Source organism: Monodon monoceros, unplaced genomic scaffold (genome assembly GCF_005190385.1).
Source record: "Monodon monoceros isolate NGI ecotype Baffin Bay Population unplaced genomic scaffold, NGI_Narwhal_1 Super_Scaffold_21, whole genome shotgun sequence".
Taxonomy (NCBI): Eukaryota; Metazoa; Chordata; class Mammalia; order Artiodactyla; family Monodontidae; genus Monodon; species Monodon monoceros.
This window is the reverse complement of record NW_021703778.1, coordinates 91242161-91269058: the sequence shown is the minus strand read 5'-3', so window position 1 is coordinate 91269058 and position 26898 is coordinate 91242161. Positions and strand designations below refer to the sequence as shown.

The 26898-nt window shown below is 56.1% G+C and overlaps 1 protein-coding gene across 5 annotated transcripts; it reads left to right on the top strand.

Annotated features, from left to right (window-relative positions):
* The first annotated feature begins 1958 nt into the window (after positions 1 to 1958).
* On the top strand, positions 1959 to 26398 carry BAHD1 (bromo adjacent homology domain containing 1). 5 transcript variants are annotated; one of them, XM_029239017.1, is made up of 7 exons: positions 1959 to 2014; positions 17592 to 19031; positions 20799 to 21181; positions 22161 to 22320; positions 22717 to 22793; positions 23536 to 23636; positions 24119 to 26397. In XM_029239017.1, the coding sequence occupies exons 2-7, from the start codon at positions 17606 to 17608 to the stop codon at positions 24306 to 24308; spliced, it is 2337 nt and encodes a 778-aa protein (XP_029094850.1). In that variant the 5' UTR covers positions 1959 to 2014; positions 17592 to 17605; the 3' UTR covers positions 24309 to 26397. The 5 variants fall into 5 exon arrangements, 4 of the variants coding, with proteins under 4 accessions (XP_029094850.1, XP_029094848.1, XP_029094852.1 ...); XM_029239015.1 differs by lacking the exon at positions 1959 to 2014 and adding an exon at positions 3024 to 3331; XR_003796017.1 differs by lacking the exon at positions 1959 to 2014 and adding an exon at positions 3188 to 3331 and having other exon boundaries at positions 23444 to 23636; positions 24119 to 24250.
* Positions 26399 to 26898: the final 500 nt, after the last annotated feature.

Here is a 26898-nt window from a genome sequence, read left to right as displayed (position 1 = left end):
TCTCTCTGCTCTCCCGTTCTGAGGCAGTTAACCCTTCCTGATGGGTCTGGAGGCGACTGGGTAGAGGGAGCCCCCTGCCTGGAGGCAGAGAAGGGGTGGCTCTGGAGACCTGATGAATCCATTCCTCTCTCCAGATGAAGCAGCAAATCCTTTTCAGTGGGGGACCTCTGGGCTACTGGGTGTGCCAGGGTGAGGAAAGGTGAGGGGCCCCAGGCGTTGGCACAGCTTGCCTTGGTGGAGTGGGGTGGGGGCAGCATTCATTCAGGAAAGGTTTAGAGGAAGAGGTGGAGCCCTTCCACACCTGGAATCAGCTCTGGACTGGAAAGGAAAGAAGCCCAGGTGAAGAGGTCCCTGGAAGTGGGGTGAAGAAGAGAGACCAAAAGGTCCCTTGGGGAACAGGCAGGGTGTGCAGCCCCTGGTCTCTTTATTGGCTCATTGACCGGCACTAACAAAATGGATGGGGAACAGAGGTAGATCAGTGGGCTGGCATAGAAGGAACATCAAGTGCCTTCAGCCAGCCTCTGTCTCCAAACCATAGTGAGAGCTTCTTGGGGCAAAGGAGACAGCCACCCACATGGGGGAGGCTCTGAGAGTAGAATTCCTCCAGCTGCTGGGCAGGCTGGGCAGGCTGGGTAGGCTGGAATGGGCTCTCATGACCACTCTGCCTCCTCTCCAATCACTGTTCCCTTTTTTTCCTCCCACCAGGGCCCCAAATAAAGACAACTCTTTCCCCACTCCCCCAGCCTAGGGCCATTGGATCTTCACTCCTGGATGTTGGGGAGAAGTCCAGTCCTCCAACCTCACCCTGCAACCACTTCCTAGGCCGAGCATGGGCTTCCTGCCCTTTGGGTCTCCTTTTCCTGTGACTAGGTACATTTCTTTTTTGACCCTCTTGGCCTCAATCCCTGCCCATTAGTGGGCATGCAGCCAAGGTCACCATAGGCTGGGCTGCTGACAGGGGCCCCTTCCCCTCTTCTGCCTTGGCTCTAGTGTGCCAGATGGCATGGCTCAGCACCAGCAGCCACCTCTGCTGTTACCCTCTACCACCAGTCTCTTGATGAGGGGTGGGGGACATCAGCTCACGGGACAGACAGGTGGAGGGGGTATTTTGTGAGGTGGGGGTAGGGCTGGCCTGATGGTGGTGGGGTACTGCTAGGAATCTTTGTCCTGGGAGGCTCAGGGGGGGGAGAAATCCTTTAGTGTTTTTTTATAGGTTTGGGGATTTTGCTTTCCCTAAGAGTGGGAGGTGGGAGAAGTAGGGGCAGTTGTCTTAGGAGACCCTGGCCCTTTGAGAAGTTGCTGTGCCACAGTCTTAGTGTTCAGCTTCCATTCACACCCTCCTGGGTGGCCCTCTCCTTTAAACATGTCCCCCAACACAGCTAAGACTGTCTGGGCCCCACTGACAGCTCCAGAGGCAGATGGCAAACCGTCTTTTAGGGTTCTATTTCCCAGCCATAGGGGCTTACAGCCCTGATTTTCTTAAAGTGCTGAGTCTCAAGGTCTAGGAAAGGCTAGGCATTATGTGTGGTGCAGGAGGAGTCCCTCAGCCACACTCCAAGGCTGGGTTTCTCCTCTTGCCTAGGCAGCCCCAGCACTGGGGGTGCTTCTCTCTGCCAGAGGTGTTCCTCCACTCAGCCCCTCCCTGGGCTGCTCCCAGGCTCTGGTGACTTGACACTACCCTTTTTGCCGCTCCTCCTTTTACTTCCCAAAGCTCCCCTCCCCCGCCTGAATTGGGAATGAGGCTTTGTTCTAGGCTGGACTCAGCATTTCTCAAGAACCTACTATGTGCGCATCCAGTGCTTGTTGAAGTGAAGCCCTTTGCCGGCTCTGGCGATACAAGGTGCCGAAGACACAGCCCCTTCCCGCACCTCACAGGGACCTCCCACACCTCCGTGTGACCTCAGCCTGCTGTGCCCACCCACCCCGCTGACCCCGCGAGCGTGCTCGGGCTTGGAAAGGCACGTCTGTGGGTGTGAGACGGAGCCACGGCATTCGGTGACTAGGGGGAAGCCAGGTAAGTGTCCACACTTGGTCCCATCCTGGCTTGGGGACGCGAGAGGGGGAGTCCAGCCTGGGCTGTCAGGCTGCCCACCCCCTCCTCCCTCCCCCGGAGAGCTCTGATGTTCCCCGCGGTGGTGGAAGAGGGTGTGTGGGTGTCAAGGACTCACAGACCAGGCTCTGCTGTCGGCTGGAAATGGATGAGGGTTCCACACTCTGCTTCTGAGAAGGGTGAATTAGGAGCTGGAGTGGGGGGCGGTAGGTGAAGGGGAGAAAGAGGAAAAAGAGATGCGGGTGAGGGGTTACCGAGCCAGGACCGACCTTGCTTGAAAGGAAAGGAGACGTGGCAGGCAGGGAAGTCGGAAAGATGAGGCAAGGGCGGGAGGGGCTTCTCAGCAGTCGGGGCCCTTTCGTTGGAGTCTGGGGCCCTTTCTGCAGGAAAGGGGGGTTGTCCTCGCTTGATTTTCGGCTGGTCTTCCCGAAGCCTTGCCCCGGGGGCAGCAGCCGCTGGCGAGCGTGGGGGTGTTCCTTGGCTCGCAGTTCTCTCCACTGGGTGCTGGAGAGGAGAAGGGGGACGAGGGATGTAGAGAGGTGACGGCCAGGGCGGGGGTGAGATTAGATTTCTCGGGGGGGGGGGCGCGGGTAGCAGCTAGGGGATTGGGGCTCCAGGGTCGGGTCACCATGGGATACGGGCTCATGTTCTGGAGACGAGGAGAAAATCCAAGAAGCCGGCAAAGAAAACCGCCCCCTCCACCACCCTTGGCACCGTACCCCTCCCCCCAGGCCCCACCACTCCCCGCACCGCCTCCCGCGGCCGCCTCGTGCTGCCCCCTGCGTTGGGACGACCGACCCACGGTTCTGATTGGTTGGAGACCAGGAGGGGGAGCCGAGGGCCGGATTGGCTGGCGGGGCCAGCGCAGGGCGGGGCGGCTGATTGGCGGAGCTGGCCGAGGGGCGCGCTGCTGATTGGCTGGGGACGAGGAAGCAGGAAGGAGGGCGGCGGAGGCTCCGCTCTCGGGGAGTTTGTGGGGGAACCGCGAGCGGCGTAGCGGATCCCGGAGCCCGGCCCCCGCCGCCCGCCCGTCCGGCTGCCTGCCCCGCCCGTCCGGCACCCGCCGTCCTCCCGCCCCGGCCAGGCGCGCCCGCCCCCCCGACGGCCCCGCCCGGCCGCGGCCCCCGCTCCGCCCGCCCGGCCCCGGCCCCCAGGAGGAGGCGCTGACGCAGCAGCGTGGAGCCCGGGAATTGAGCGCCCCCGGGGGGTTCCAGCCGCCGGATTCCAGCCCGGCCGGGGCCTGCGGGAGCCCAGAGCCGCGCCGTCCGCGCCGCCGTCCCGGTGAGCTAGGGGCCGCGGTCGAGGATGGGGGAAGGGGCGAGCGGGCGGGAGGGAGCGAGCGAGGGAGGCAGACGAGTGAAGGGGAGAGGACCGGTCGCCCGTCAGCGCGCCCCACCGAGCGCGCCGCGCCGCCGCCCCCGCCAGCCCGGGAAGGGACGGACGAACGGACGGACGACGCGAAGCAGGTGCGGCCGCCCTCTCGCTCGTGCCGCCTCTCTCCCCCGGGTCCGGCGCCACGGTCCCGCCATCGGGGAGTGCGGAGCGCCTCGAGGTGACAGCCCCCGGGGGCCTCCCGCTTCGCAGGCCGGGGGCGGGGTGGGTGGGGGCAGCAGGGTGGCAGCTTGGCCGGGCGGCGGCGGCGCGGGCGTCCCGGGCGGCGGAGGGCGGGAGGACGCCGGTCGTTTCTCCGCCGAGGCAGAGCCGGCTCGCCTCCGAGTGCGCGGGCGGCGAGGCCCCCGCCCCCCCGTGCCCCCTCCCCCCATCGAGGTCCCCGAGGCAAGGGGCCGCGGCTAGGGGCGGCGCCGCGGGATCGCCAGCACAGGGTGGGGGGCGCCCTCCCGCGCAGGGAGCTGACCGGTTATTGCTGGATGGGGGGCAGGGGATGGGGGCCACACCGGGGCGGGGGGTAGTGTAGACCAGATCCGATCGGACTGGAAGGAAGGGAGGCGCCGAAGAGGGAAGGGAACCGGTTCGAGAAGCGAGTGTGGGCCGCGGGAGGCCCGGCGGGGACCGTGCGGAGCAGCGGCCGAGTCCGAGGTGGGGCGGGGGATCGAAGTTGTCAGACCGCCTCTAAGTGACAGCGGGACCCAGTGCTCGCGGCCGGGCCTGGCCCTGCCTGCCTCGCCGCCTCTCCTCCAGGGCCGGGGGCCGGGTCAGGTCGGGCCCGAGGGGCCCGCTTGGCGGCGAAGCGCCGGACAAAGGCGGCGCCGGAGCGGGCGCAGGTGGTGGCGTCGGGGAGGGGAGCGGGTCCGAGCCACCCACCCCAAGGGGAGGGCGACCGGGCCGGACTCTGCCCTGGGGATTGCGGGGGCCGGGACGACCGCCGGGAGGAGCTACGGCACTGGCTCACGGCTCCAGCCTCGGATCACCTCGCTGTTCTGGGAAGAGTGGGGTCGACCCAGTGGGGCAGAGGGACAGAGGTGGGGGTGTGCACATGGTGGGCCTGGCCGGTGGTGACCGGGTTGCTGGACTCACCAGGAGAGTCCGATGAGCAGCTCTAGAGCCTGCCAGGACTGAGGGGTTTCAGCAAGAAGACTCTGTCCACAGGCAGAGGGTTAATCCCACCTGGGACATCTCCTAGTCGCCCATTGTCATTAGTCTTAAGAGGGCAGAAGACCAGTTGGACTGGGGACTAGGAAATACCTCCCAGAAGTGCTCCAGCAATCCATGGACAACTGCCTTCAGCACTAGTGAAAGAAGGTACTCACATAGAGAAATGAGAAGCTGAGTTTATAAACCCAGGCAGGAATTTAATTATTAAATAAAAAAGGTTTCCTTTCTATCACCTGAGAGACTTTCCTCCCACCTTTTCCACCCCCATGCCTTGTGCAAAAAGGAGAAAAGGACCCCAGAGAGACCACATGTCCTGGAGGAACACCACTGTCCTTGGCCAAGTAGAGGACATTTGGGAACCAGTGGCTTAAGCCATGAGTGCTTCTGACCCCGCCAGTTACCAGCTCTAAGCTGGATGCTGTTTTTGCATATGTAAAAACCCACTCAGAGCTCCTGTGATCCCATACTTAATGGAAGAGTTGGGACCACAAAAACAGGGAGACTTAGGGTGTTTAGAATGTACATATTTGATAAAATCTGGGTCCCACCCCAGGAAGGTTTTGGTTATGAGCTGCTCCCAGCTGTGGTTGACTGTAATCCCTCCTTGGGAAAACCGCCTGTCACCCTTGCTTAGTCTGAGCATGGAGTTAATTCATAGCCACCCTCCATCCCCCTCCCCAAGAGGGTCTAGACCCCAGCCTGAGTGGAGTTGAGGCTTGTGGGAAAGGGAGGTATTACCTCATGCAGGAGACTAAAGTTTTTCTGAGAGAATTTAATTGTATGTCTAAGATCCAGAGGATGATGCAGCATCTCAAGGTCTTTGTGTCTCCTGAGGGGCTCTCCAGTATGTATGTGATTTCTTTTGGTGGCAGTCAGAAGGGGGTGACCTGTCTGGCCACCAGAACCTAAAGGAGAATGGCCAAAACAATGATTCCCTCTTTGACAGGCTCTTACCTGGCAGGAGACTCATGTCAGTCAGATCAAGTGTTTAAGAGGGTTTGCTCTGGAGAGTTTAGCCAGTGAAGAGTTTCTCTCTTTTTTATATCTCCCTCCCTTTCTTCCTTTCTGTTGCCCTGCTGTTCCCATGTCAGGCCTATGTTGTTATCATGACCTCCCTGTCCCTCCTGCTTCCTCTGGCCCTTCTGATCCAGTCTGTACACAGCTGGTAGATCATTCTTTGTAAAGCACTCCTTTCCCCATGTCACTCCCCTACCCACAAACTTGCAGTGACTCCCCTCTTCCTGCAGTCTCATCCTAGACAGTGTCCCTTAAGGCTCTCCCCTAGCCATGCTGCGCTGTGCATGTTTATCTCCCTGCATCTTTGCTCCTGCTGATTTCGCCAGTTGTCCCCAGTTAGGAGCCCCTTGCCGCCTTCTTCTCCTGCCTGAACCCTACTCTCATCCTTCATCTCAGACCACTCCAGGCCAGCGTTGCTTGCCTCTGAGATTGTGACCCTGGATTTTATAACATGGTGTCTTCTTGAGTGTTTTTGTCAGTTGGAAGTTTCTTAAGGACAAGGACAGTGTGAGTATTAAACCTTTGTGTGTGTGTGAGTATTCTAGGATTTCTGGTATAGTGCTGTGCACATTGTTTTTATTGAATGAATAAATGCAGTTGGCTGCTTAGTTGAGTGGGAGCGGAAGGGAAACGTTCCCTTCTGTTTCCCTAGAAATGCTAGTATAGGAGTCCTTGGTAAGGTTTCTGACCTTTTTAAGGCATATACATAGGGTGTATTTGGGGTGCTTTAGCGTGGGGAGCAAATGATTGCTTCTGATATTCCAGCTGGTGAAGAGTCTGTCCTGTGGATTGCTCACATGATACCATATAGACATGAATTGGAAAAGGACTGTAATCCTGTTTTCCTCCTACCTTACCAGGCCATTCTCGCTACCCGGCTTTGCTGCTCTTATGCAATTTTCCTTGTTGTCCGTGCTAAATGAATCCATATGTTTTATCCCTTCTCAATCCTGGGTGTAAATGGGGGAGAAAACACGCTTCTGAGAACAGAAAAGGAAGATTCCTGGGTCTGGCGTGTGGACAGGGCTTTGGGGACTGATGTTGGAGGAGTTGTTTATAGAGGCATCGCTGATATGGGAGGCACCATCAGTCCCACACTGGACCCATCAGAAAGGAGAGCTTATGATCCCAGCTCTCTTGGAACTTCCGTTTTTGTTTACCACCAACCCTGGGCCATGGGAGAAATGGGAGAGAGGACTGGTGACTGGTTTGAGTCTAGACATTGAAAAAATAAATTCCGCATCCATCCCCTTTCCCCCAAACCTCCCTTTTGTGCCCCAGTTTGATGATTAATGGACCAGCATTTCCCTTCCAAGCAGGAATGCCACCCCTCACAGTTGCCATGGCAATGCAGACCGCTCCCCCGTCAATTAAAAAAAAAAAAATCCGCACTACTTCTCTCCTCCTTGCTTCTACAGTAGCAGGAGACAGGTTACCTCAGAATGCATCTCCTGGCCTCTCTTCTCAGCTGCTTGGGCTGTTTGTGCTGCGTGTCCTAGAACACGGCCCTTCCTCTCTTTCTGAGGATGGTCTGAGTTGCTCCACTCTAAGCAAATTGTGCCCCTCTTGGATCTAGCAGCTCCTGGAACACTTTTACAAAGAAGCAGAGAAAATTTCTGCTTTTTTAATTTACCCACAATGCAGATTAAAAACCAAAAAGAGCCTTTTTCTATCTTTTCCTTTGGGGTTAAAAAAAAAAAAAATCCCCTCCACACCGTCTCTGGTACATAGAGGTGTAAGTTGGGGAGCGTTTTGACATCCATAAAGGAAGTTTCAGTAAACCTGGAAGGGATTAAGCCTCCCAGCATACAGAGTTCACATTGGAGTTCTGTGGGGATTTTCGATTTCTTTATTTTCATTCCTCCCCACCTCTGTCCCAGCATTCAGGAGGACTTGTGTGTTTTCATTTTATCTGTTCTTATTCCTCTTGGCCTTGCTCCGGCAACATCTGGCCTCAGTGCCCTGTCGCAAGGTGTCATTAAAGAGAAAAAAAAAAAAGCTTAAGGGGAAAATGTCTCTGGAGTTGAGAAGTTGCCTGTGTTGAACTAAGGCCGCCAGTTGAAGCTGCCAGGTTTATGGAGCATTATACGAACAGCCCCAACATTAAAGGGCCTCCTTTTTATGAATGGGTTGTGAAGAATGTAAATAAAGCAGCATCTCTCAATGGGGAAGCATTTTACATAAGCAGTACTACCCCAGCCCGAGTATTTATGGGAATTTGCTAGCATAGTCTGGCAGGACTCACTTCCTTTGTGAACTTGCCATTGTGCTGGGGACTTTGGAGGGACAAGAAGAGTGTGCTTTGACACGGAGGGCAGCCCCAGTGCTCCTGCTCTGCAGGTCCCTGGCCTTGACGTGATGGGCCACCTCATGGCTGGAAGTGCCTGCTAACCCTGAAAAGGTGGACAATACAGCATATAGTCAAGAGCCTGTGATGATTAGAAGCATAGGCTCCTGGCACCTGGGGTTCTGAGATTCTGCAGCGCCTCACCCTTCAGGCTGCTTCGACCTCCCCGGAGAAGGGGACAGGGAGGTCCTGGATGATGAAATCCTGCCTGTTTTTAGGGGAGACACCTAACTGGAGTAAAATAGACTGGTTTGAATTTCAGCTCCTTTATGTTTCCCCTGCTCACCTCCTGGTACTGCCACTAACGAGCAGTAAACCGGCTAATAGGGAGAAGTAGCAGCAGCAGTGGCCGTGAGGCTGAGGCTGCAGGCGGTCTGCTCAGGGCCAGACAAGTGCCCTTGGCTCCAATGAGCTGGCTTTGCAGAGTGGCTGAGTACTAGCCTGGCCCTGGGGTGCAGTGGAGGTATTGGTGTCCTGCCCTAGGTGACTTGATCTAGCGGCTGGGGATCTAACTGTGGTGGGTTTGGTGAGCAGGCCTCAGGGCAAAGTCACATCCAGGACTTTGTGTGATGTCCCGGGAAGCATTTTCATCCAGATTCCATTTTTCCCAGTGGGAAACACCTGCAAAGATGGTTTGTTATTAACCTGTCTCAGCGTCCCACCAGTAATAATAACAATAATAATAACATTGCCCTTGAGATCTTCTGCAGGCACCAGGAATAAGAGAATGGGTTTGTCTCTCAGCCTCTCTGAGGTTTGAAATAGGAACTTATTTCTGAGGCACCATAACCAAGTTACCTGAATGAAAAAATGACAAGTGACTGGTCTTAGTTAACAGGATCAATGCCAGGCAGAAACTTGAGGTCTGCATCTTTTTTCTTATGTTTCTGTTCCAATAGGTTTGCAGGATGGGGGTGGGGGCTTTAACACACCTGGTGTGTTAAGACACCTGGTGTGTCTCTGCCTCTTGTGACCCCAGGGTCTCACCTGGAGTGGTACTTACCACCCCATACTTCCCTTCCATCTTCAGTGCCTGTTTGGGCCCCAGCCCTCCTTACATGCAGCTCTTTCAGTTTCCTACCTGCAGAGGAGAGGGGTGGTCCTTCTCCAACGGCAGCTGCCTGTCTAAATGTTTGGGGAAAATTCAGTTTGTTAATCACATTCTCATCTGGCCAGGTGGTTTAGAGGTGAATTATTATTATTACTGTTTTTTTGGCTGTGTCTTGTAGCTTGTGGGATCTTAGTTGCCCTACCAGGGATTGAACCCGGGCCTCAGCAGTGAAAGCGCCAAGTCCTAACCACTGGACTGCCAGGGAATTCCCTAGAGGTGAATTATTAGTTTTTAGAGCATCTTTGCAGATATCACAGCAAAGGTATTAGGGTGTTGCTTGATGCCAGGATATCCTGATGTGTATGCCAGAATGGAAGATGGAGTCACGATTCCACTATAGTCAGGGTCAGCAGGCCCTCCTCAGTAGTGAGGGGTGTCCCTGGAGGCGTTCACACAGTTGGGACAAAGTGTAGAAAAGAATTGTAAAACAGATGAAACGACTGTAAGAGATAATCGTCAGAGAAAATTGGAAGGACTTGGACTTATTTGGCCCAAAGAGGTAGCCATAGAGGTCAGGTAAATACATCTTCAAATATTAAGATGGCTGTTTGGAGTGTGATGACCAAATTTCAGTCTTCATTGCAGTCTGTGATGGAGATTTCATCTGATTCGAGGCGTGGTTAGATGCATGGGGGGGGGCAGTCTGTAGACTCCTTTCCTGGATTGACTGTTAAAATCAAGAAAACGTGTCTTTGTAGCCCTTACCCCTTTCGAGGATATAAAATGGGTTTGTTTCAGAAGTGCATCTAAGAGCATATTGGGAACTTTGAGCAGACTTTTCTGTAGAAACAGTTTGTAAAATTATGTTTATGTTCCCTGGCCAGTATATAGATGGCTTTCAATCGTAGTACATTTTCAATTCTTTTGTGGTGAAAAATCAGGAAAAACTAATAATGTGTTAATGCCAATAATTAAAACAGCACAGAGAAGCAGAATTGCACATGCAAGTTGATCTCGAGTGTTGGTCTGTGACTCAGCAGCCGTCCTGTGTTGCGGTTTGGGGCGTGGGCTTGGGGACTGACACCAGCCGCCCCGCCTCTGCCCTCGATGGTGTGGGAGTGTGGGCAAGTTCTTCTGCCTCTCTGTTTTCTCCACGTTAGGGTGAGATGATATCAGCCACCGGGAGTGGGGGGTGGCAAGGATGAATGAGAGTGACGGTGACTGTAAGAAGTAAGTGGAACGAGAGGAATAGTCTCCTGAGATAGCTAGGCAGGTTGGGAGAGAGAAGAAAGAGGACAGTCGTGGAAGAAGGTTGTGCTGTGTAATATGAGAGAATTCCTAAAGTAGCCTGTTGAACTGTAGATTATATTGAAGAGGTAAGGTGGACTCCTGGGGATGAGGGATAGTTTGGAGGTCAGAGTTTCTCTGGGCTGTAAGTTGGGCCATCAGTCTAGGGTGGAAATGTTATATGGGATGGAGCAGGTGGGCACCCAGATCTTCATTTGTTCAGTAAGTTCTTACTAAGCCCTGTGGATAAGATTTATTGGTAAGGAAGGCAGAGCCTGCCTGTCCCTGCAGAGCTTGCATAATGAGGGTGTTACTAAACAGTTAATTGGTTAGGCGTGAGATATTCAGGTTGGCTGCCTGTGTTTCTGTTCGCGCTGTGGGAGTATTGGGAAGCCCTTGTCTTGGGTCTTGTTCCTCATGGCTGTTTCATTCAGGACATCAGCACTTTGCTGGGGAGGCTAAGGGCAGAGCTCCCATATTGGCCTGGCTGGCCAGTTTCTTGTGTTCAGGACAAGAGATTGCACCTCCAGTCTCGGCACGCCATCTTAGAAATCCAAGTTACTGGTTCCTGGAGTGTCCTGGTGGTTGAACAGCACATATCCTTTGCCACTCCTGGGCAGGTGCCCGGAGCAGGCTGGTGAGCTGTTGTGTTTTTTGAAGAACAGTGCATCAGTACATGAGGTTTCCTCCTGGTTGACCTGTTGCTGAGCCTTGAGGTTCCCTGTCCCTGTTCCTGCTTTATTTTTTCCACACTTTAACTGCCGGGAGCAAATGGGTCCTGCTCCAGGAGGAGATTTGCTTCTGGCCTGGTGTGTGCACTGTGGAGTCTGGGTGGGAGGGTCTGAGGGAGCCTTAGCCTGGCGCTCCCTGTCCCCCAGCCTGGAGTAATCCTGTATGGAGCCAATGGTGGTGAGTCTGGGGAAAGCTGCATTTGTCTCCCGCCCTTTCCAAATGTTTAGGAAGCACATTTCTCAAAGTGCTGCCCATTTCCCATTGGGCTTAGTGCATCTGGAAAGAAGTAGATCGTAGACCCTCAGTAAGAGTCTGAAAGTCCTGGCTCAAATGTGCCCTCTGGGAAGCTGCCATGGAGCCAAGCTCTCTGTACCGAGCTCCGAGCCCTCAGTCACAGCCCTGTCACGCTGTCTTGTCCTCTGTCTTCCTACCAGCCCAAGCTCCAGTTCCTCAGTCTGCTTTGCATTTTTCTTCAGCACTTAGCGTGATACTTGACATGTATGGGGAAAGAATGAGCTTGTGTTGAGCGCCTGCTGTATACCAGGCACTCTGCTAGGCAGTTGACACACACTCTTATTTAACTTGATCCTCATAACAACCCTGCTGTGTAGGTAAGGAAACCAAGGCTCAGAGAAGTTCAAGCCATTGACCAAACCCACTTCGGATTAGCAGTGGCACGAAGTGGCTTCCAGCCCCGTGTGGGTCTTGCCTTGCTGAGCTGTGGCGAGGGGCCAGCAAACGTTGGCTGAATGAGCAAAGGTCACAAGAGGTGCCGTGTGCCTGGGAGTGAGCGACGGGTGCTCTGGCTTAGCTGGACCGACCCCTGCACATAGAGGTCTGCCTGGTGCACACAGGAGCTGGGCACTGGGAAGAAGCTAGGGGAAGGTAGGTTGCCTTCAGTAGGGACATGTGCCTTTAGAGGAAGCCTCTACAGACTAGTTTTGTATTGCATGTGATTACCTTCTAATTTGCCAGGTCTGAGTTTCTTAGAGCAGAGCACTGTGGCATGACTAAAATACAGTGTTCTCTGCCCACTGTCCTCACTCAGGGGTCTGTGTGTATTGACTTATGGGTCCCAGGGGTAAGTCTTGTCTCCCTCACTCTCAGCCCCTACCTGCAAGGAAGGGCCTTGCCCTGAGACTAGGGACTGGCTGTTGCCAGTGAGAAGGTGAAGGAGATTCCACCAACTCTGCTGTTACTATATTCCTGTACTTAATTGCAATTCTAATGTAAAATGGAGAGGTCCATTTCATAGTCTGAGTCCCCTCCCTCCCCACAGAGATGTTAACAAGAGGTGTGATATCTGGCCTTGGGTCCAGAGCCAGCAGTACATGGAGGTTCTGGATGCTCGGGTGTAGCTCTGGGCGTGTGTGTCTGGGCGCTCCCGCTGGGATGCTCAGCGTGGACAGGAGTAGCCAAAGGTGGGGCCCGGCTGTGGGGCTGGGCCAGTGGCTGCACCGGACCCTGTGTGGGGTGGGGGTGGGCCTTCCCCTGCACTGCTGCTCCTGCCTCTCTGGGCTCCTGGGAGCCCCCAGTGTGAAGTGTGAGGAGCAGGTGGTCGACAGGCCAGAGATAGGCTTGGTGCCTCCGGGGCAGGCGGGCCCAGCTCCTCAGATGGCCACGACCCGAGGGCAGTCTATAAAACAAGCCGCATCCAGACGGGTCAGGCCAGTTCCCTTTGGTCAGGCGCCGTGCTCCCTGCCCAGGTGTTTGTAGGGTCCCAGCCTGACTGCAGAGTAAATTGAGTACCCACAGCAAGTGAGGCTGAATGGGCACCAGGGAGGCCCTCTCTTCGGGGCAGTACCCTGGGGCTTGATCAAGCTCTGAGCTGCTGGAGCCAAGGCTTCTGCTCTCTCTGGGAGCCTGCACTGAAGCTGCAGTCAGATGGCAGCAGCAGGCAGAGCGAGTGCCCTCTGACCCCATCCCCTGGGCCTTTAGCATCTGAAGATCTCGCCTTTCTTGTTTCTTGGAGGCGTGGAGCTGTTATTCAGGGTCTGTGGGATACAATTTCTGCCCCTGCCCTCTTCGCTGCATTGTAAACCGAGCCCCCCAGAGTTCACCCCAGACTGGGTCCCGAGTGGGATAAGGGTGGCACGGCTGCGTTTCCCGGGGTGGACACTCGGGTGTTTTCAATGGAGCGGTAGCAGAGCAGGGGTCAGGTACAGGCTGCGTTTTCAGATTTCTCACCACTCGCGGTGGCTCTGGACTCCTCCTAATGTGGGGATTCGAGGGCTGAGGGCAGGCCACCCTCCACTGTCTGTGGGTCTGAAAGAGGGGGATCCCCAGGATGTTGGCCTGCCCGGTTCCTACTCTGCTAGGCTCCTGCATGGCCCCTAGTATCATTCTCACCACCACTCTTAAGTAAGGTTCTTTCTGATGTGTCTCTTTGAGATGAGGCATCTGAAGTTCAGCAAAGTTAGATAAGTTGCTCATGAGGGCCAGAGCTGGATCCAGGTCCGGCTGACTTAAAGCTTTGGCTGTTTCCATTTTACCGGCTCTGGGGGATTCAAGAGATACCAGCCGCATCTTTATGTGGCTTTATCACAAGAATTTCAGCAGCTTCACCTCTCTGTTTTTCCATGAAGTAACATCAACTAAATTTAAAAGAACAGGAGTTTGCCTTTGTGCTCTTGCTGCTTTTCTTCTCTGATAGCAGATTCAAGAAACTCAGTGTCGTGAAAAAGTATTATTCTGTTGAGGGGTGGCGGAGGGGCTTATTTTATTCCAAGAGAGATTGCAGAAGTGGGCAGTGCTTACTTAACTCGGTGCCTACTGTGTGGCTTTAGGTGTAATTGGAGGGAGGTGGCTTGGGTCAGGGCCCTTCCTGACCCTCACCCAGGGGACCACCTGGTCTGCTCTTACCTAAGACCGCCCCCCCAACCCCAAGTACTCCCTCCCATTACAGATAAACCAAAAAGCCTGAAAAGCAAAGTTTCAAGTGCAGTGGGTAAGAGAGGTTTCAGGAAGAGCAGTGGGGCAGAGCCCTGGGTCCTGAACCCCTAATGATGGTGGTGTGGGTGTGGCCTAGAGCTGGGTAAGTTAGGGAGAGCCATGGCCAAGGCTGAGGGCCTCTCTCTGCCCCAGGGCAGCCTCTGCTTGGGGGAGTGATCTGGTTTCGACCTGCTCATCCAGGCCCCCACCCTTGCCCTCGTTTCTCCTCTGGTGCCCACAGCCCATCTCCTCCAGGCCTTTGACCTGCCCTTGCACACAGTACCTTGGGTGTCCTCCACCTGCCCTGGTGGGCCGTGGGGGCTACGTATAAGGTGCTGCTGCAGCTTGAGGGCAAAAGACAAGGCCTCCCTCCTTTTCTGTTTCTGTGGAGATGACTTCTCCCAGCCCTGGTCAGGCTTGTGATTTTGGATTCAACTTGTGATTCATTGGGTCTTTGGCTCGGAGGACCACCGGCCGGCCACTGTGCTTCAGACTGGTTTTCTTCAGTGAGGGCTTGCTTGACATGGTCTAGGCGAGCTCTAAGACGCCCTGGGGAGTCCCTCCTAGGAACCTTCTCCTGAGGGTGCCTGAACTACCTGCCCCTGGGAGGACAGGGCTTCCCAGAGAAGAGGAGGGTAGTCTGAGAGAAGCAGGGCACTCTTGTCTGTTGGTAGTGGCAGAAAGTTCTTGGTTGAGCTGGTGTGTAAGTGGGAGGGACAGGACAGCAGGATGGTTGGCAGAGCTGGAATGGGAACCAAGCCTCCTGCTTTCCCGGGATCTTCTTCCCCCATTGAGCTGGGCCACCCCTGCAGGTTGGAGGGGCCCTGGCAGGCTGGGCGCCCCTCCACCCAGCCCCACCCCAGGGAAAAGCTGCTGCCGAAGTTCTCACACGTCCATCTGGCTTCAAAGCATGACTCACTGACTCTCTTCAGCCTGGAGTGCAGTGCGGTAGGCAGCAGAGTCCCCAGCCTCTCCTCAGGAGCGTGAGTGACATTGCTGCCTTAGGCACCACGTGAAAGCTAGGAGTTCTGCGGGTGATGGGATTTGGCAAATTCAAGGGAGGCTAGCAGGAGGCCCAATATGCTTGATTTGAAAATGTGACTTGCACCCTTTGATTTAGAAGCTTCCTGGGATCATCAGCCTCAGGGACAGTGGGTGTCCCTGAGGGACGAAGAGGGAGGTGAAGGAGTGAGATACTCTGCCGGGAACAAATTCCCAGGTTCTAGGGACAGACTCCCGAAAGTGGAAGGCTTTTCTCCGAATCTTTTTCATAGTGCAAGGGAAAGACTGAGTGGGACCAAGTATCCCAGAATCCCTGGGCCATCCATCCATGTAGCAAGTCTACCAGCAAATTGAGGGTGGGGGGAAGCGAGGGCAGACCAAGGACGACCATGGTCCGCTAAGAGCTCTTCATTGGCCAGGCTTGGAAACACCTCCCTGTGTTCACTTTCTCTTTCCCATCCACTCCTCCTTACTCTGCTTGGTGTCCATGTCCTTAAAGGCCATAAGCCCAGGTGACCTCAGCCTTGGCCACCAGCTATTCCCAGGCCCGACTCCTCTGGTAACTTGGGGCCTGTTGAGGGGCTTTGGCCCCTGCTCAACTGTGTGGTCTATTCACTGTCCTCCTTCTCCAGGCCCTTTGGGGGTGGGGGAGGGCTGGGTGCAGGCTTCCCTAGGAAATACAGATGTGCTTCTCCTTGTTCCTGCTCCTTCACCTCTGGCACAGGGGTGCCCTGCCCTTGAGGGAAGGGCCTGGGGTTATAAGCAACTGGGATTCTTTTGAGGGCTAATAAGCGTGCTGAGCAATCAGGGATGGGTGGACACCCTGATTAGAAGAAAGAAAGAGTCTTAGGTAGCCTAGCAGATGCCTGAGGTTTTTCAGGAGCACTCTAGTCTGTGCTTCAGGAATGAATGGATTTGCCTCTGTGACTCTCTGTCCTGCCTGGGGCCTGGTCTCTGGGTATGCAGGTCCCCGCATGTGGCCAGAGCAATGCCTGGCACTCCGCCTCCCTTTTCCAGTTTTCCAAGTTCTTTCTCAGGGGTGAGGGACACCCCTGCTGCCCTCAGCCTGGTTTTTGGAGCACTCTTTCTCAACTAGTGGCATGTCTCTGGAGAGAGGGTAGAGGGTACCCAGTGACCCCAGCCACTGGCCCAAGGCCACAGGAGCTACTGGAAGGGCTCTGGACTCCCTGGGAGTCCTCAGGCTTGGGACTTTCAGGGTTAAATCCTGGCCCTGCAGGGACTGCTCCCAGCTCCTCTGGTGGAGCGAGAGTGAATAACAATAGCAGCGGAGAAATCAAGCTGAAAAGCTTGCTGGGCAGGAGGGGTCCCAGAGTGCTGGGGAGGGCAGAGCTCCGTCTGACACCTTACTCGGCAGCATCTTGCTTTGTTGGGGTGTAGGTAGGGAGTGAACAGCATAGTAGTCTCTGACCACCGATGCCGGCAGTGTCCGTCCCCCCGACCCTGCCCCTCAGCTCTCCATTGCCTGGGCTGTGGCAGCTTCCTGCACACAGCCTGCTGCCTTTTTCATTTGCGGGGGTGCCCGGGGGGGCCCAGGTATGTTGGAGGTGGGGAGGGTGTCTGCTAAGCAAAGTTAAGGGATGATGCCTGGTCGCAGGCATTTTCTGTCTGGGGCTCTGGGTTTCCTGTGACTCACCCCCATCCTGCCCCCTGCCTGGCATCTTGCCTACAAGGAGGGAGTCCTGAGGAATAAGGCAGGACTAACAGGGCTGCCTGGGTTTGTCGCCTGAGTTAGTTCTTCTATTTGGTACTTTCTTTTCCCAGCTCTTAGTGGCTGGTGGGCCTTTAAAGCTGTACCACAGGTCTAGAGTGTGGTCCCTGGGTTTCCTACCTGGAAATGCTGGCCCCAGCCTTACTGACATCCCTCCCCCAGGCACTGGCACTGGGCCGTTTGGAATCTGAACTAAGGTGGGGCTGGCTCCATGGGCTGGCTGAGACCTCCCCCCACAGGCTCCTCACAGCCAGGCCTTCACTCTTGAGGGGGCTTTCCAGCAATACCCAGGTTATGGCTGTCCTGCTGTATGTGCCAGGCAGGTGTCCTCACAGGTGGACTTTGCCTCCTCCACGGCCCAGCAGGCAGGTTCCTCATCTCAGCTCCTCACTGTCCATCTCCTTATCCTCCTGTGGCCAATCTCAGAAGCCTCGAGAAGGGGGAGGGGACTGATAAAGTCTTTGAAGGAATTGGTGGGCTCCCACCACCCAAGCCCCTATCCTGGATCCATGTCCTCAGGACAGTCTCCTCCTGTCCTACGATGAGTATCTAGTGGGAGAAGAACAGGTAGAGACAACCGAGAGCTTTGCCCCCAGCTTCTTCTGTCTTCCAGCTCTGGGGTTTGCATTGCTCCATAGGGTCCCCAGGGGTTTGGTTCAGAGGAGAGTGGGGCAGCCAGTCCTTGCACAGCTGCTGGTAGCCTGACCCCGCTAGACCTTTGCACTCTGGAAGGGGGTGTCCCGGGAACATCCAAGCTGGAGATGGAGTGAGTGGCCAGAGTTACTGCAGGGGATGCGGGCCAGAGTTACTGCAGGGGATGCGGGATGGGCTGCAGTGGGGGAGAAAGCAGGCCAGGGCAGGCTTCTCTCATTGCCTGCCTTATGTCCTGCAGCTTGGAGGTACTCCATGACACACACTCGGAGGAAGTCTCTTTCCATGCTGAGTTCGGGCCCCACGGGCCGCCAGGAGCCCCTACAGATGGAAGGCAGCAGTATGGAGCAGGGGGCAGAGGGTGTGGAGCCAGGTCCTCCTGAGAGCCCAGGGCACCTCACGGGGCGCCGCAAGAACTACCCACTGCGGAAGCGCCCGTTAATTCCCGAGAAGCCCAAGGCCTGCAAAGTGCTGCTGACCCGCCTGGAGAATGTGGCTGGTCCACGGAGCGCAGATGAGGCTGATGAGCTGCCCCCCGACCTGCCCAAGCCCCCTAGCCCGGCCCCATCCAGTGAGGACACTGGCCTCCCCCAGCCCCGCAAGCGGCGCCTGGCCTCCCTCAACGCTGAGGCCCTCAATAACCTGCTGCTGGAGCGGGAAGAGACCAGCAGCCTGATGGGCACCCGCCGCAGCCGAGGGGGAGACCCCCACCGCAGCCGGGACCGTGACCGGGCCACTGGAGGCTGGGCCTCCTCCAAGAAGCGGCCCCGGCTGGGGGACCTCGGAGGAAGTCGGGACCTGTCCCCAGAGCCAGCACCGGATGAAGGGGCCCGCCGAGATGGCGATCCAGCTCCCAAAAGACTGGCCAGCCTGAATGCAGCTGCCTTCCTAAAGCTGAGTCAGGAGCGGGAGCTACCCCTGCGGCCGCCTCGTGCCCATCCAGAAGCAGATGGGCACTCCACTGAGCCACCAGCACTGAGGGCCCCGAGGCCAAAGTGGGCCAAGGTCAATGGCAAGAACTATCCCAAGGCCCGGCAGGGGGCTGGCTCTGGGGAGGCTGCAGGCCCACCCAGCTGGCAAGGACACCCTGAGGAGCCATGGCCATCTGCCACCCCTCGTGGGCCGTCCAGCCAGCCACCTTACCAGCCCCTGAGCGAGGCTCTAGAGAGCCCCTTGGGGCTGCGCCCTCACCTGCCCCTGCTGATGGGTGGGCAGGCAGCCTTGAAGCCGGAGCCCGGGCGCCCAGGCGAGGAGTCACCTGCCCCCAAGCAGGAACTGCACCAGCCCTCTTTCCCCGCACCCCAGCTCTCCCCGCTACCGATGCCTGGCAACCCCGCCGACTACAGTGGCCTGTGTGGTGGGCCTGAGCTCACCGCGCTAGGCAGCTTCTACCTGTACTGCAGCCAGGCCGGGCTGCGGTGTGGGGGCTACCCCTCCTGCTCCGTGCTCCCCGAGGACAAGCTGTCCCCAGTGGCTGCAGCTAACGCGGGGCTCCTCTTGGCCCCGAGCTCAGTGCCCGCCGCGGGCACCCACTTCCAGCACCCTCCATGGGGTTCTCGCTACTGCTCCAGTGAGGATACTGGAGTGAATGGCTACAGCATCTGTGAAATGTTGCCCCCGTCTCTTACCCACATCGGCACTACCTGTGGCGGCTGTCCCTACAAAATGCCTTTTGCAGCAGGTATGCCTTCCTGGAGGTGGGGTACACCAGGGAGTCTCTGAGAAGCAGTGTCCCAGGAGGGTGGGGCGCACTGGCGTCTGTCTACCGCGTGGGAGAGTTGGGGGTTTTGAGAAGGGAGGATTCCTCTAGTTTTGTGCCCCCAGCCTAGGAGATTCCCAGGAAAGAGACCCGTGTTTAGCTCTTAGCAGCCCTGCTCCGTACCCACTGTCTTTGGAGGTTTCCCGGCATGGCAGTTAGGTAGCTTTGTGGTGGTGAAGTGGGCAGGGTGTGTCTCTCCTCCCTCTCCACTGGGATGCCCATTCTTAGACTCTGAGTAGCAAGTTAGATGCTGAAATTAGCACTTTTGCCAAGTTGTTCCCATGTCCTTCTGCCTTCCTCGAGGAAAACTAGAATTCCTTACTTCCCGGGAACCCAGACCATCTGCATGCCAACCGAGTTCAGCATTCACGGGAGGGGTGGTGGGTACCAGGCCCCGTAGGTGGTACCAGCTGCAATAGGACAGCTTCGTCCTGGCCATACAGGCCTTGAAAGAGAAGTAATGCTCAGACTTAGAATCACCTTGCTAGGTACAGACCGGGTGGGCACACTCTGAGAACAGACAGGCTGCCATCAGGGCCTGGACTTTGGTGTCTACCTTCTTGGCAAGATCCAGACACCTGAGAGTCTCGTGCCGTAGTTGATGAGACACCCCTAAGTGATCTCTCTTTCCCCAGACTGGCAGGAGTGTCCTCACATGCCTCTCCAGGCTCCCTTCCTGGCTCCTGGGTGGAAGTGAGGTGACCAGAGCCATGCTAGCCAGCAGGTCTGCCCTGCTGCTGGTGAAGTGAGGGGCCAGGCCTTCTCAGGGCTCTCCCCTCCCCTGCACAGCCCTTCTTGAAGGGGTCCATAAAACAACTTTATAGACCGGCTGACTCTGGCCAGACTGGTTGTTTCAGGTTTTCCCATGAGTTGGAGCTCTAAGAAATGAGAACAAGCTTCTTTTTAGGCTCTTCTTTTTCTTCCGTACCACTCTCTAAGTCTAGTCACTTAAACTGTGGGACCCAAGACCCCTAGCCCCTTGCCCTGGGACACCAGTAAGCACCATGTGCCAGGCGCTTGTTCTTAGTGCTTTATATATGGGAGGCCATATGGCATGTTAATTGAGCACAGACTCTGGAGCCAGACTGAAATGTTCTCCCCACTTCTTCAGCCACGTGACTGTGGGACAAACCAATAACCAACCTGTGTCTCAGTTTCTTTAATTGTAAAATGGGGGTAAATGGTACCTACCTCATAGGGTTGCTGTAAGGATGTGAAGAATTAATACTTTGATAGGAAAACACCTAGGACACACTATATGATACTCACAACTACTACTTCTGTTGCAAGGCACGGAAAGGTAAAGTGACTTGCCTGAAGTCACACAGCTGGTAAGTGGCAGATCTGGGACTCATATCCTGGTCTCACTCCAGATCCCCTGCTCCTAAGTACGGTGGAAACCTTAGAGAAGGAAGATTAAGTCAGAGCTTAGAGATGCCATTCCCATTACTTTCCCTTCTCTCAGGCTAGAAGAGGAGATGGAGATGTCTGTGGGCCAGTCTCCAAGGTCAAGAAAAACCCTTGGCCAGTCACTGATCATCTCCCTTAACAGCCTCTGACCCCACCTGCCACCTCAGTGGCCTTTGGGTTCACACTTAGAATTAAAAGAAGCAGGCTCTGAAAGCAGAGGGGCCGGGGGGTTCCCTGCTTATCCTTACCTGCCCTGACCTCCCTCTCTCCTTTTCCCAGAAGGCTGCAGGTCCCTGGGCCAGCTGGAATTTCCTCTCCCGGAAGCCGGCCACCCTGCCTCACCTGCCCACCCCCTCTTGGGATGCCCTGTGCCCAGCGTGCCACCTGCAGCAGAGCCTGTCCCCCATCTTCAGACACCCACCTCGGAGCCCCAGACGGTAGCTCGCGCGTGCCCTCAGAGCGCCAAGCCTCCTAGCGGCTCCAAGTCAGGTCTGCGCACGGGCTCTAGCTGTAGGCACACTGCGCGGAGCAAGGCTGCCCGCAGGCCCAGCCACCCCAAGCAGCCTCGTGTCCAGCGCCCACGCCCCCGCCGCCGCCGCCGCCGCCGCACTAACGGCTGGGTGCCCGTTGGGGCTGCCTGTGAGAAAGCCGTCTATGTCTTGGTGAGTGCCAGCTCTCAGCTGATGGGGAGAAGGGAGGGTGGCGGTTAGGGACATAGGACCTGCAGTGAGTTGGGTCCCAGGAACCCCTGGCTCTGGCCACTCTGAGAAGTGACAAGGGGTTCAAGCTCAGTTGTACCCCGGGAACTGATCACACTGGCCCGGCCTGCTCCCCCAACTCGTACTGATCCTGTGCCCTGTGCCTTGGGGAGTCACGGAATGCACAATCACAGCTGGTGGCTGCCATCTCTGTCACCGACTCTTAGGGAAGCCTCCTGAAGTGTCTTCACCTCTCATCCCGGATTATAAAGTGGAGGACTTCCCTGGAGGCTTTTTGGATAAGTATGTATAGGGGAAATTGGGATAGGCAGAGAAAATTGGTGATACAGGAACATCTGGGATGATGAAAAGAATGTAGACTGAAATGTATCTAGCATGTCTTAGGTGCCAGAACCGAACTAAGCACTTTACATGCATTATCCGCTTTCATCATCACCGCTGCCCCGTGAGGTACGCACACACCCCGTGGTCCTAGAACTACCCTCATTTCACAGACGAGGAAACAGGCTTAGCAGTAGATTAAGTCATTTGCCTGTGATAAGGCTTTGCTGCTTATACCATGGTGGTTTAAGAGTCAAACCCAGACTGCCCGTTAGGAACCTTGAGGACCTACCCGGTGCTGGGGGCTTGGAGCACGAGAGCCGGCTGTCGTGGGTGTGGTGGTCAGAGTGCAGGCCCAGAAGTTTCGAGCCACTTTCTTACCCCTGTTCCCATTTCTCTTCCTTTCTCCAACGGTGAGGATTCCCTTTCCTGCCCCTGAAAGCCAGGCTCAGGGAGGAGGGGCCAGAGTGCAAACCACTTTGGTAGTCTCCCATCCTCAACGGTTTGACTGCCCTGAGGAGAGCACAGAGAGGATGTCACTCCCTCCGCATGCTGAGTGCGGCCCCACAAGCCTTGTTTGTGTCATTGGTTTGTTGCTCAGGATGAACCGGAACCAGCCATCCGAAAGAGCTACCAGGCGGTGGAGCGGCATGGAGAGACGATCCGAGTCCGGGACACTGTCCTGCTCAAGTCAGGCCCTCGAAAGACGTCCACACCTTATGTGGCCAAGATCTCTGCCCTCTGGGAGAACCCGGAATCAGGTACCCCTTGTCTAGAGTTCGACCTGGCACTAGTGTCCTGCGTCCTTGGCAGAGTCTGCCTTCCACTAAGCCGGCGTCTGTCTGGTGCTCAGGGCTGCAGACGGCCTTGTGCTTGGGTTGGATCAGCTCATTAACCTTTCCAGCCATCGGGGCCTGAGCGCCTGTCACCCTGCCTCACCTGTCAGTGCCTTTTCCTCCTCCTTCCTCCATGCCTAACAGCATTCTAGGCCACTGAATTGCCAGACTTGGCCCAAGGCAGGGGATAGGGGTGGCCGGAGCCTGCAGAATTGGCCTAGGCTTTGAAGTTGGATGAGCCTCCAGGGCAGGTGGCCAGCCCGCCTGCCTATCTAACTCTGGAGCTGCCAACTCAAGGCCTGATTGCTTCTCTTCCCCTAGGAGAGCTGATGATGAGCCTCTTGTGGTATTACAGACCAGAGCACTTACAGGGAGGCCGCAGTCCCAGCATGCACGAGGTGAGCTGCCTGGTGGGGGAGAGCTGGGGCACTGAGAACGTGGTATGGGGGCGGGGGCGGCCTGGGCATTCGAGTCCCTGGACTCATTACCATGGACACCAGAGAACCTGGGGAAAGGCCTGAGTTTTAGCCTCTTTTCCCAACACTGCCCCAATTCATGTTTTGAAGGGAATAGTAACCTTTGTCTTGAAAGGTGGGGCAGAAAGGGAGCCCCCAAGAGCAGGGGTGCCAGAATGGGAGCAAGTAGTTGTGTCTTCCTGGCGACAGGAAAGGGGAGGTGGAGCTGCACACCTTTACTGTCTGCAGCAGGAGAGGGAGGGGAGAAAAGACTCTACTGACACCCCTTGCTATCTACCAAGCCGTGTGTGGGTTGCTCCACCCCCGGTCTTGGCTCCCTTTTACTTTTTTTCCCCTCTCTGGGACTTTTCATCTAAATGGGAGAATGCACACCAGTTCCCCTCTCCTCCCCTGGGCTGGGGTGGGGGTCGGGAGGCTGATGTCAGTCAGAGGCTGGAGCGGGTACTTGGCTGCTCCTGAGTAGGACAGGACCTGGGAGGAATGCCTTGGGCTGCTTGATGAGGAGCAGTTAGGCTGAAATTCCAGGGAAGCTCCCTAGTTTCCTGGGCACTAGCTGGAATTGTCTATCTCAGGTCAGGAGTACCAGCAGAGTGGTTAATGTCTGCCTTGCTCCTGGAGCTAGGTGCTTCCCACCCTGGTAGCCAACCTCCTCCCTCCCCTTGAGCCTTTGCAGAATGAAGTCTTTGCATCGAGACATCAGGACCAGAATAGTGTGGCCTGCATTGAAGAGAAGTGCTACGTGCTGACCTTTGCTGAGTACTGCAGGTGGGTGGTGCCCTGTACCTCTGGCTAGCCTCTCCCCTCAGACTTCCCAGGGCTATTTGGGCGCTGCCTGTGATCCCCAAGGGGATCTGACTCACTGGGCCTGACCTCCTAGAACTTTCTTCCCACAGTCTGCTTCCATCATGTAACTTTTATGGAAAAAAAAAAAAAAGAAGAATGGTTCCCCCTCTGAGGCAGAGTGATTGGGGCAGAGTTGCAGAGTCGGGGATAGTTACAGTACTGCTCTCAGAAAAAGTCAAGGAGAATTGACAGGTGATTGGGAGGGAGGCCCTGGTAGGTGTGGTTCCCCAGTGACAGAGCAGATGGTTGGCAGAGAGGGCATAGGCCCAGGACAGGGATGGAGGCAGCACCTGCCCTTGTGGAGGTGGGAGGGGGTGTCTCAGCCCTCTGGGCAGGGTGGGGAAGGAATTGGTCTTCCTGCTAAGATAGCTGTGGTGAAGACAGCGAATGGTGTGTCACTGCAGATTCTGTGCCATGGCCAAGCGTCGAGGCGAGGGTCTCCCCAGCCGAAAGACAGCACTGGTGCCCCCCTCTGCGGACTACTCCACCCCGCCACACCGCACAGTGCCCGAGGACACGGACCCTGAGCTGGTGTTTCTTTGCCGCCATGTCTATGACTTCCGCCATGGTCGCATCCTCAAGAACCCACAGTAGCCCCCTCATGCCCACACTGGGGCTGCCCACGGGCAAGTGGGGCTCAGGGCAGGGGGCACTGCTTGAAGCACAGCACTTGGTTAAGGGGCCACAGGAGCCTGAGGTGGCTGGCCTGTGGTTCTCTTGTGGGGGGAGGGCAGGGGCCCCTATGGATTTGGGCCCCATGGGAGGGAAGGGGAGGCCAGGGTATATGAAAAGCATCAGAGCCCTCAGCTTGGCCCAGGGTACCTCTCTGTGGTCCCCTGGGCAGAGGCTCCTGAAGAAGCAGTCTTCCCTGAGGCTGAGCCAAGCCTCAGGGGCATGGCCCCTGGGGGGATTGGGGGAAGGTCCTTCAGGAACCAGGCCCTTCTTTATCCTCCCCTGGGCCCTTCAGGGGGGAGTGGGAGCCAGCTTTACCTCACCCACTGTGACCCGCTGCTTCCCCATTAGCCTGGGACCAGGCTCTCCCAGATTCTAGCACAGCTCCGAGCTCATTCCTTTGAGGCCTAGGGAGCCAAAGTCTGGCTCCCAGAGCATTGACTTTCTCTTCCTGGACTTGGGGCCTTTCTCTGGCATTCCTCCTTTGCCCCTGCAGTAGCCCCTGGTGCTGGGACAAGTTACCAGCCCTCACAGTCATGGGTGTGGCCCCCTTGTGGGAGTCAGCTTGCTGTCCACCTCCTGGTGAAGGCCACCCAGCAGGTCTGGCCTCCCAGAAATTAACTGATCAACATGGGGTTTGTCATGTCTGGGAGAGCAGAAGGGAGCTGGGAGGGGGTGGGGGCAGGGGGCAAGGAAAATTGCTACCTGATTTATTGAAGACTTTTCCTCTTGCCTTACACTTAGAGGTTTAGGAAACCTCTTGCAGAACTTCACACATGACTTTTCAAGCCACACCCACCTGAAATCAAACCAAAGGAGTGCTGTGGCTCCCCTTGCCCTGCCACCTCTTACCCTAGTCTTTTGTAGATTGCACTAATTTACATCCCAGCGAGAATCAACACTGTATCAGTCCACAGACCTGCTGAGCTGCAGCCACTCACTCTAGGAGCTAAGGACCTGCATTTTCAGTTTGTTCCTGTTGCCCAGGGGCCCTGTTCTCACCTCATGCTGCTCCCCAGAGTAGATTAGGAGACTCAGCCCCCTGCTATCCTTGCCAGAACTAGGCCCTGGCCCTGGCCCTGGGGCACTCCGTGTGGCGGCTGGAGCAGTCTGGTTCTTTCCTATTTGTACCAAAGAGGAGCCTGGTAGGGAAAGGGAGTGTGGCTTGGGCCCGGCGCTGGGCACATGCTCGTGAGTGATTCCACAGGCCACAACCCTGGGGACAGGAGCCAAGGAGGGCAGCACTGGGTCCCCCTCCCCTAGGGAGGGGCAGACAGACCCTGCAGGCTGAGGAGGTGGCACTGGGTGAGGACAGTTGGGCGGGAGGTGGAAGTGAATCCTGAGGGCACTCCCAGCGATCCCCCAGCCCTGTGCTGTCCCTAAGCAGATGGCTGCTCCTGATTGGTCATTGGGCTTGGGTGAGGCCTGGACCATTCAGAGGTGAATTTACACTTGGGAAACCCAACCCCAAACCTGAAGGGAAGGAACTTGGGTCCCCTTGTATTGAATAAGCTGTTTGGAGGAAGGCATCATCAGCCCAGGAGGGCGGGGCAGTAAGAGAGGTTGGCAGAGTGGCGTGGGGTGGGGCTGTGGTGGCTCTGGAGACCCAGCCTTGGAGCCTGCTCTTTCCCAGGGCGCTGGGCCCTTGCTGCCAAGGAGCCCAGCCTCACCCAGCAGGAGATCAGGCCCCTCGTCTCCCAGGAGGCAGGGTCCACTGCCCACAACTTAAATGCTTTTGAAATCTCTTAGATGTGGAAATATTTTTTCGAACCTGAAAATGCAGCTGGTAGAATTTCAATGGAAGCATAATTCATGTAAAATATATTTTAGTTGATATTTTGTAAAATGCACTTTTTGTGTGTGTCGACCCTGGTTTCTCAGATCTGTATTTCAGTGTTTACAAGGGAGGGAGGACCTTTCCTCACCTCCCTTTTGACAGAGATTAGAAGTACTTCTTTAAGAAAAAAAATAATAAATTTGAGAAATTGTATTGATTTAGAAAAGGACCATTTCCTGTGTGTCGTGTCATCTTTTTGTGTGTGGGTGCAGAGCGGCTCACCACTCTTAACCACTGCAGTGCAAGGGCTCACTGAAGTCAGTAAGCAGAGAGCACAGGAATGTGCGGGGAAACAGTGGGAGGAGAGGAGACAGAGGGAATGGGAACTCGGAGGTGACTTCTTCGCATCGTGGTGGGCTGAGTGAAATCCTTGGGAACTGGTCTCCAAGTGGTTGCGCGGTGAAGATACCGCCTCATCTCCTTGGGTCATGCCCCTGGAGAACTGGCCAGCAGAAACTGTTCGAGGGCCTTGGTATCTTGCAGCTGGCACTCCTTGCTGAGGAATTGAAGGCTGCATCATGCGGCCAAGGGCTCAGATGGCCTGGATGCTTGGTTCAGTCAACCTAGCCCTAGCCCCAAAGCCTCAGTGTTGACTGCGTTCAAGGTGGGGTGGACCTAAGGCTCTCGGGGTTCCTAGGAGGCAGATATGCTGCCCAACCCGCTCCTGCATTTTGT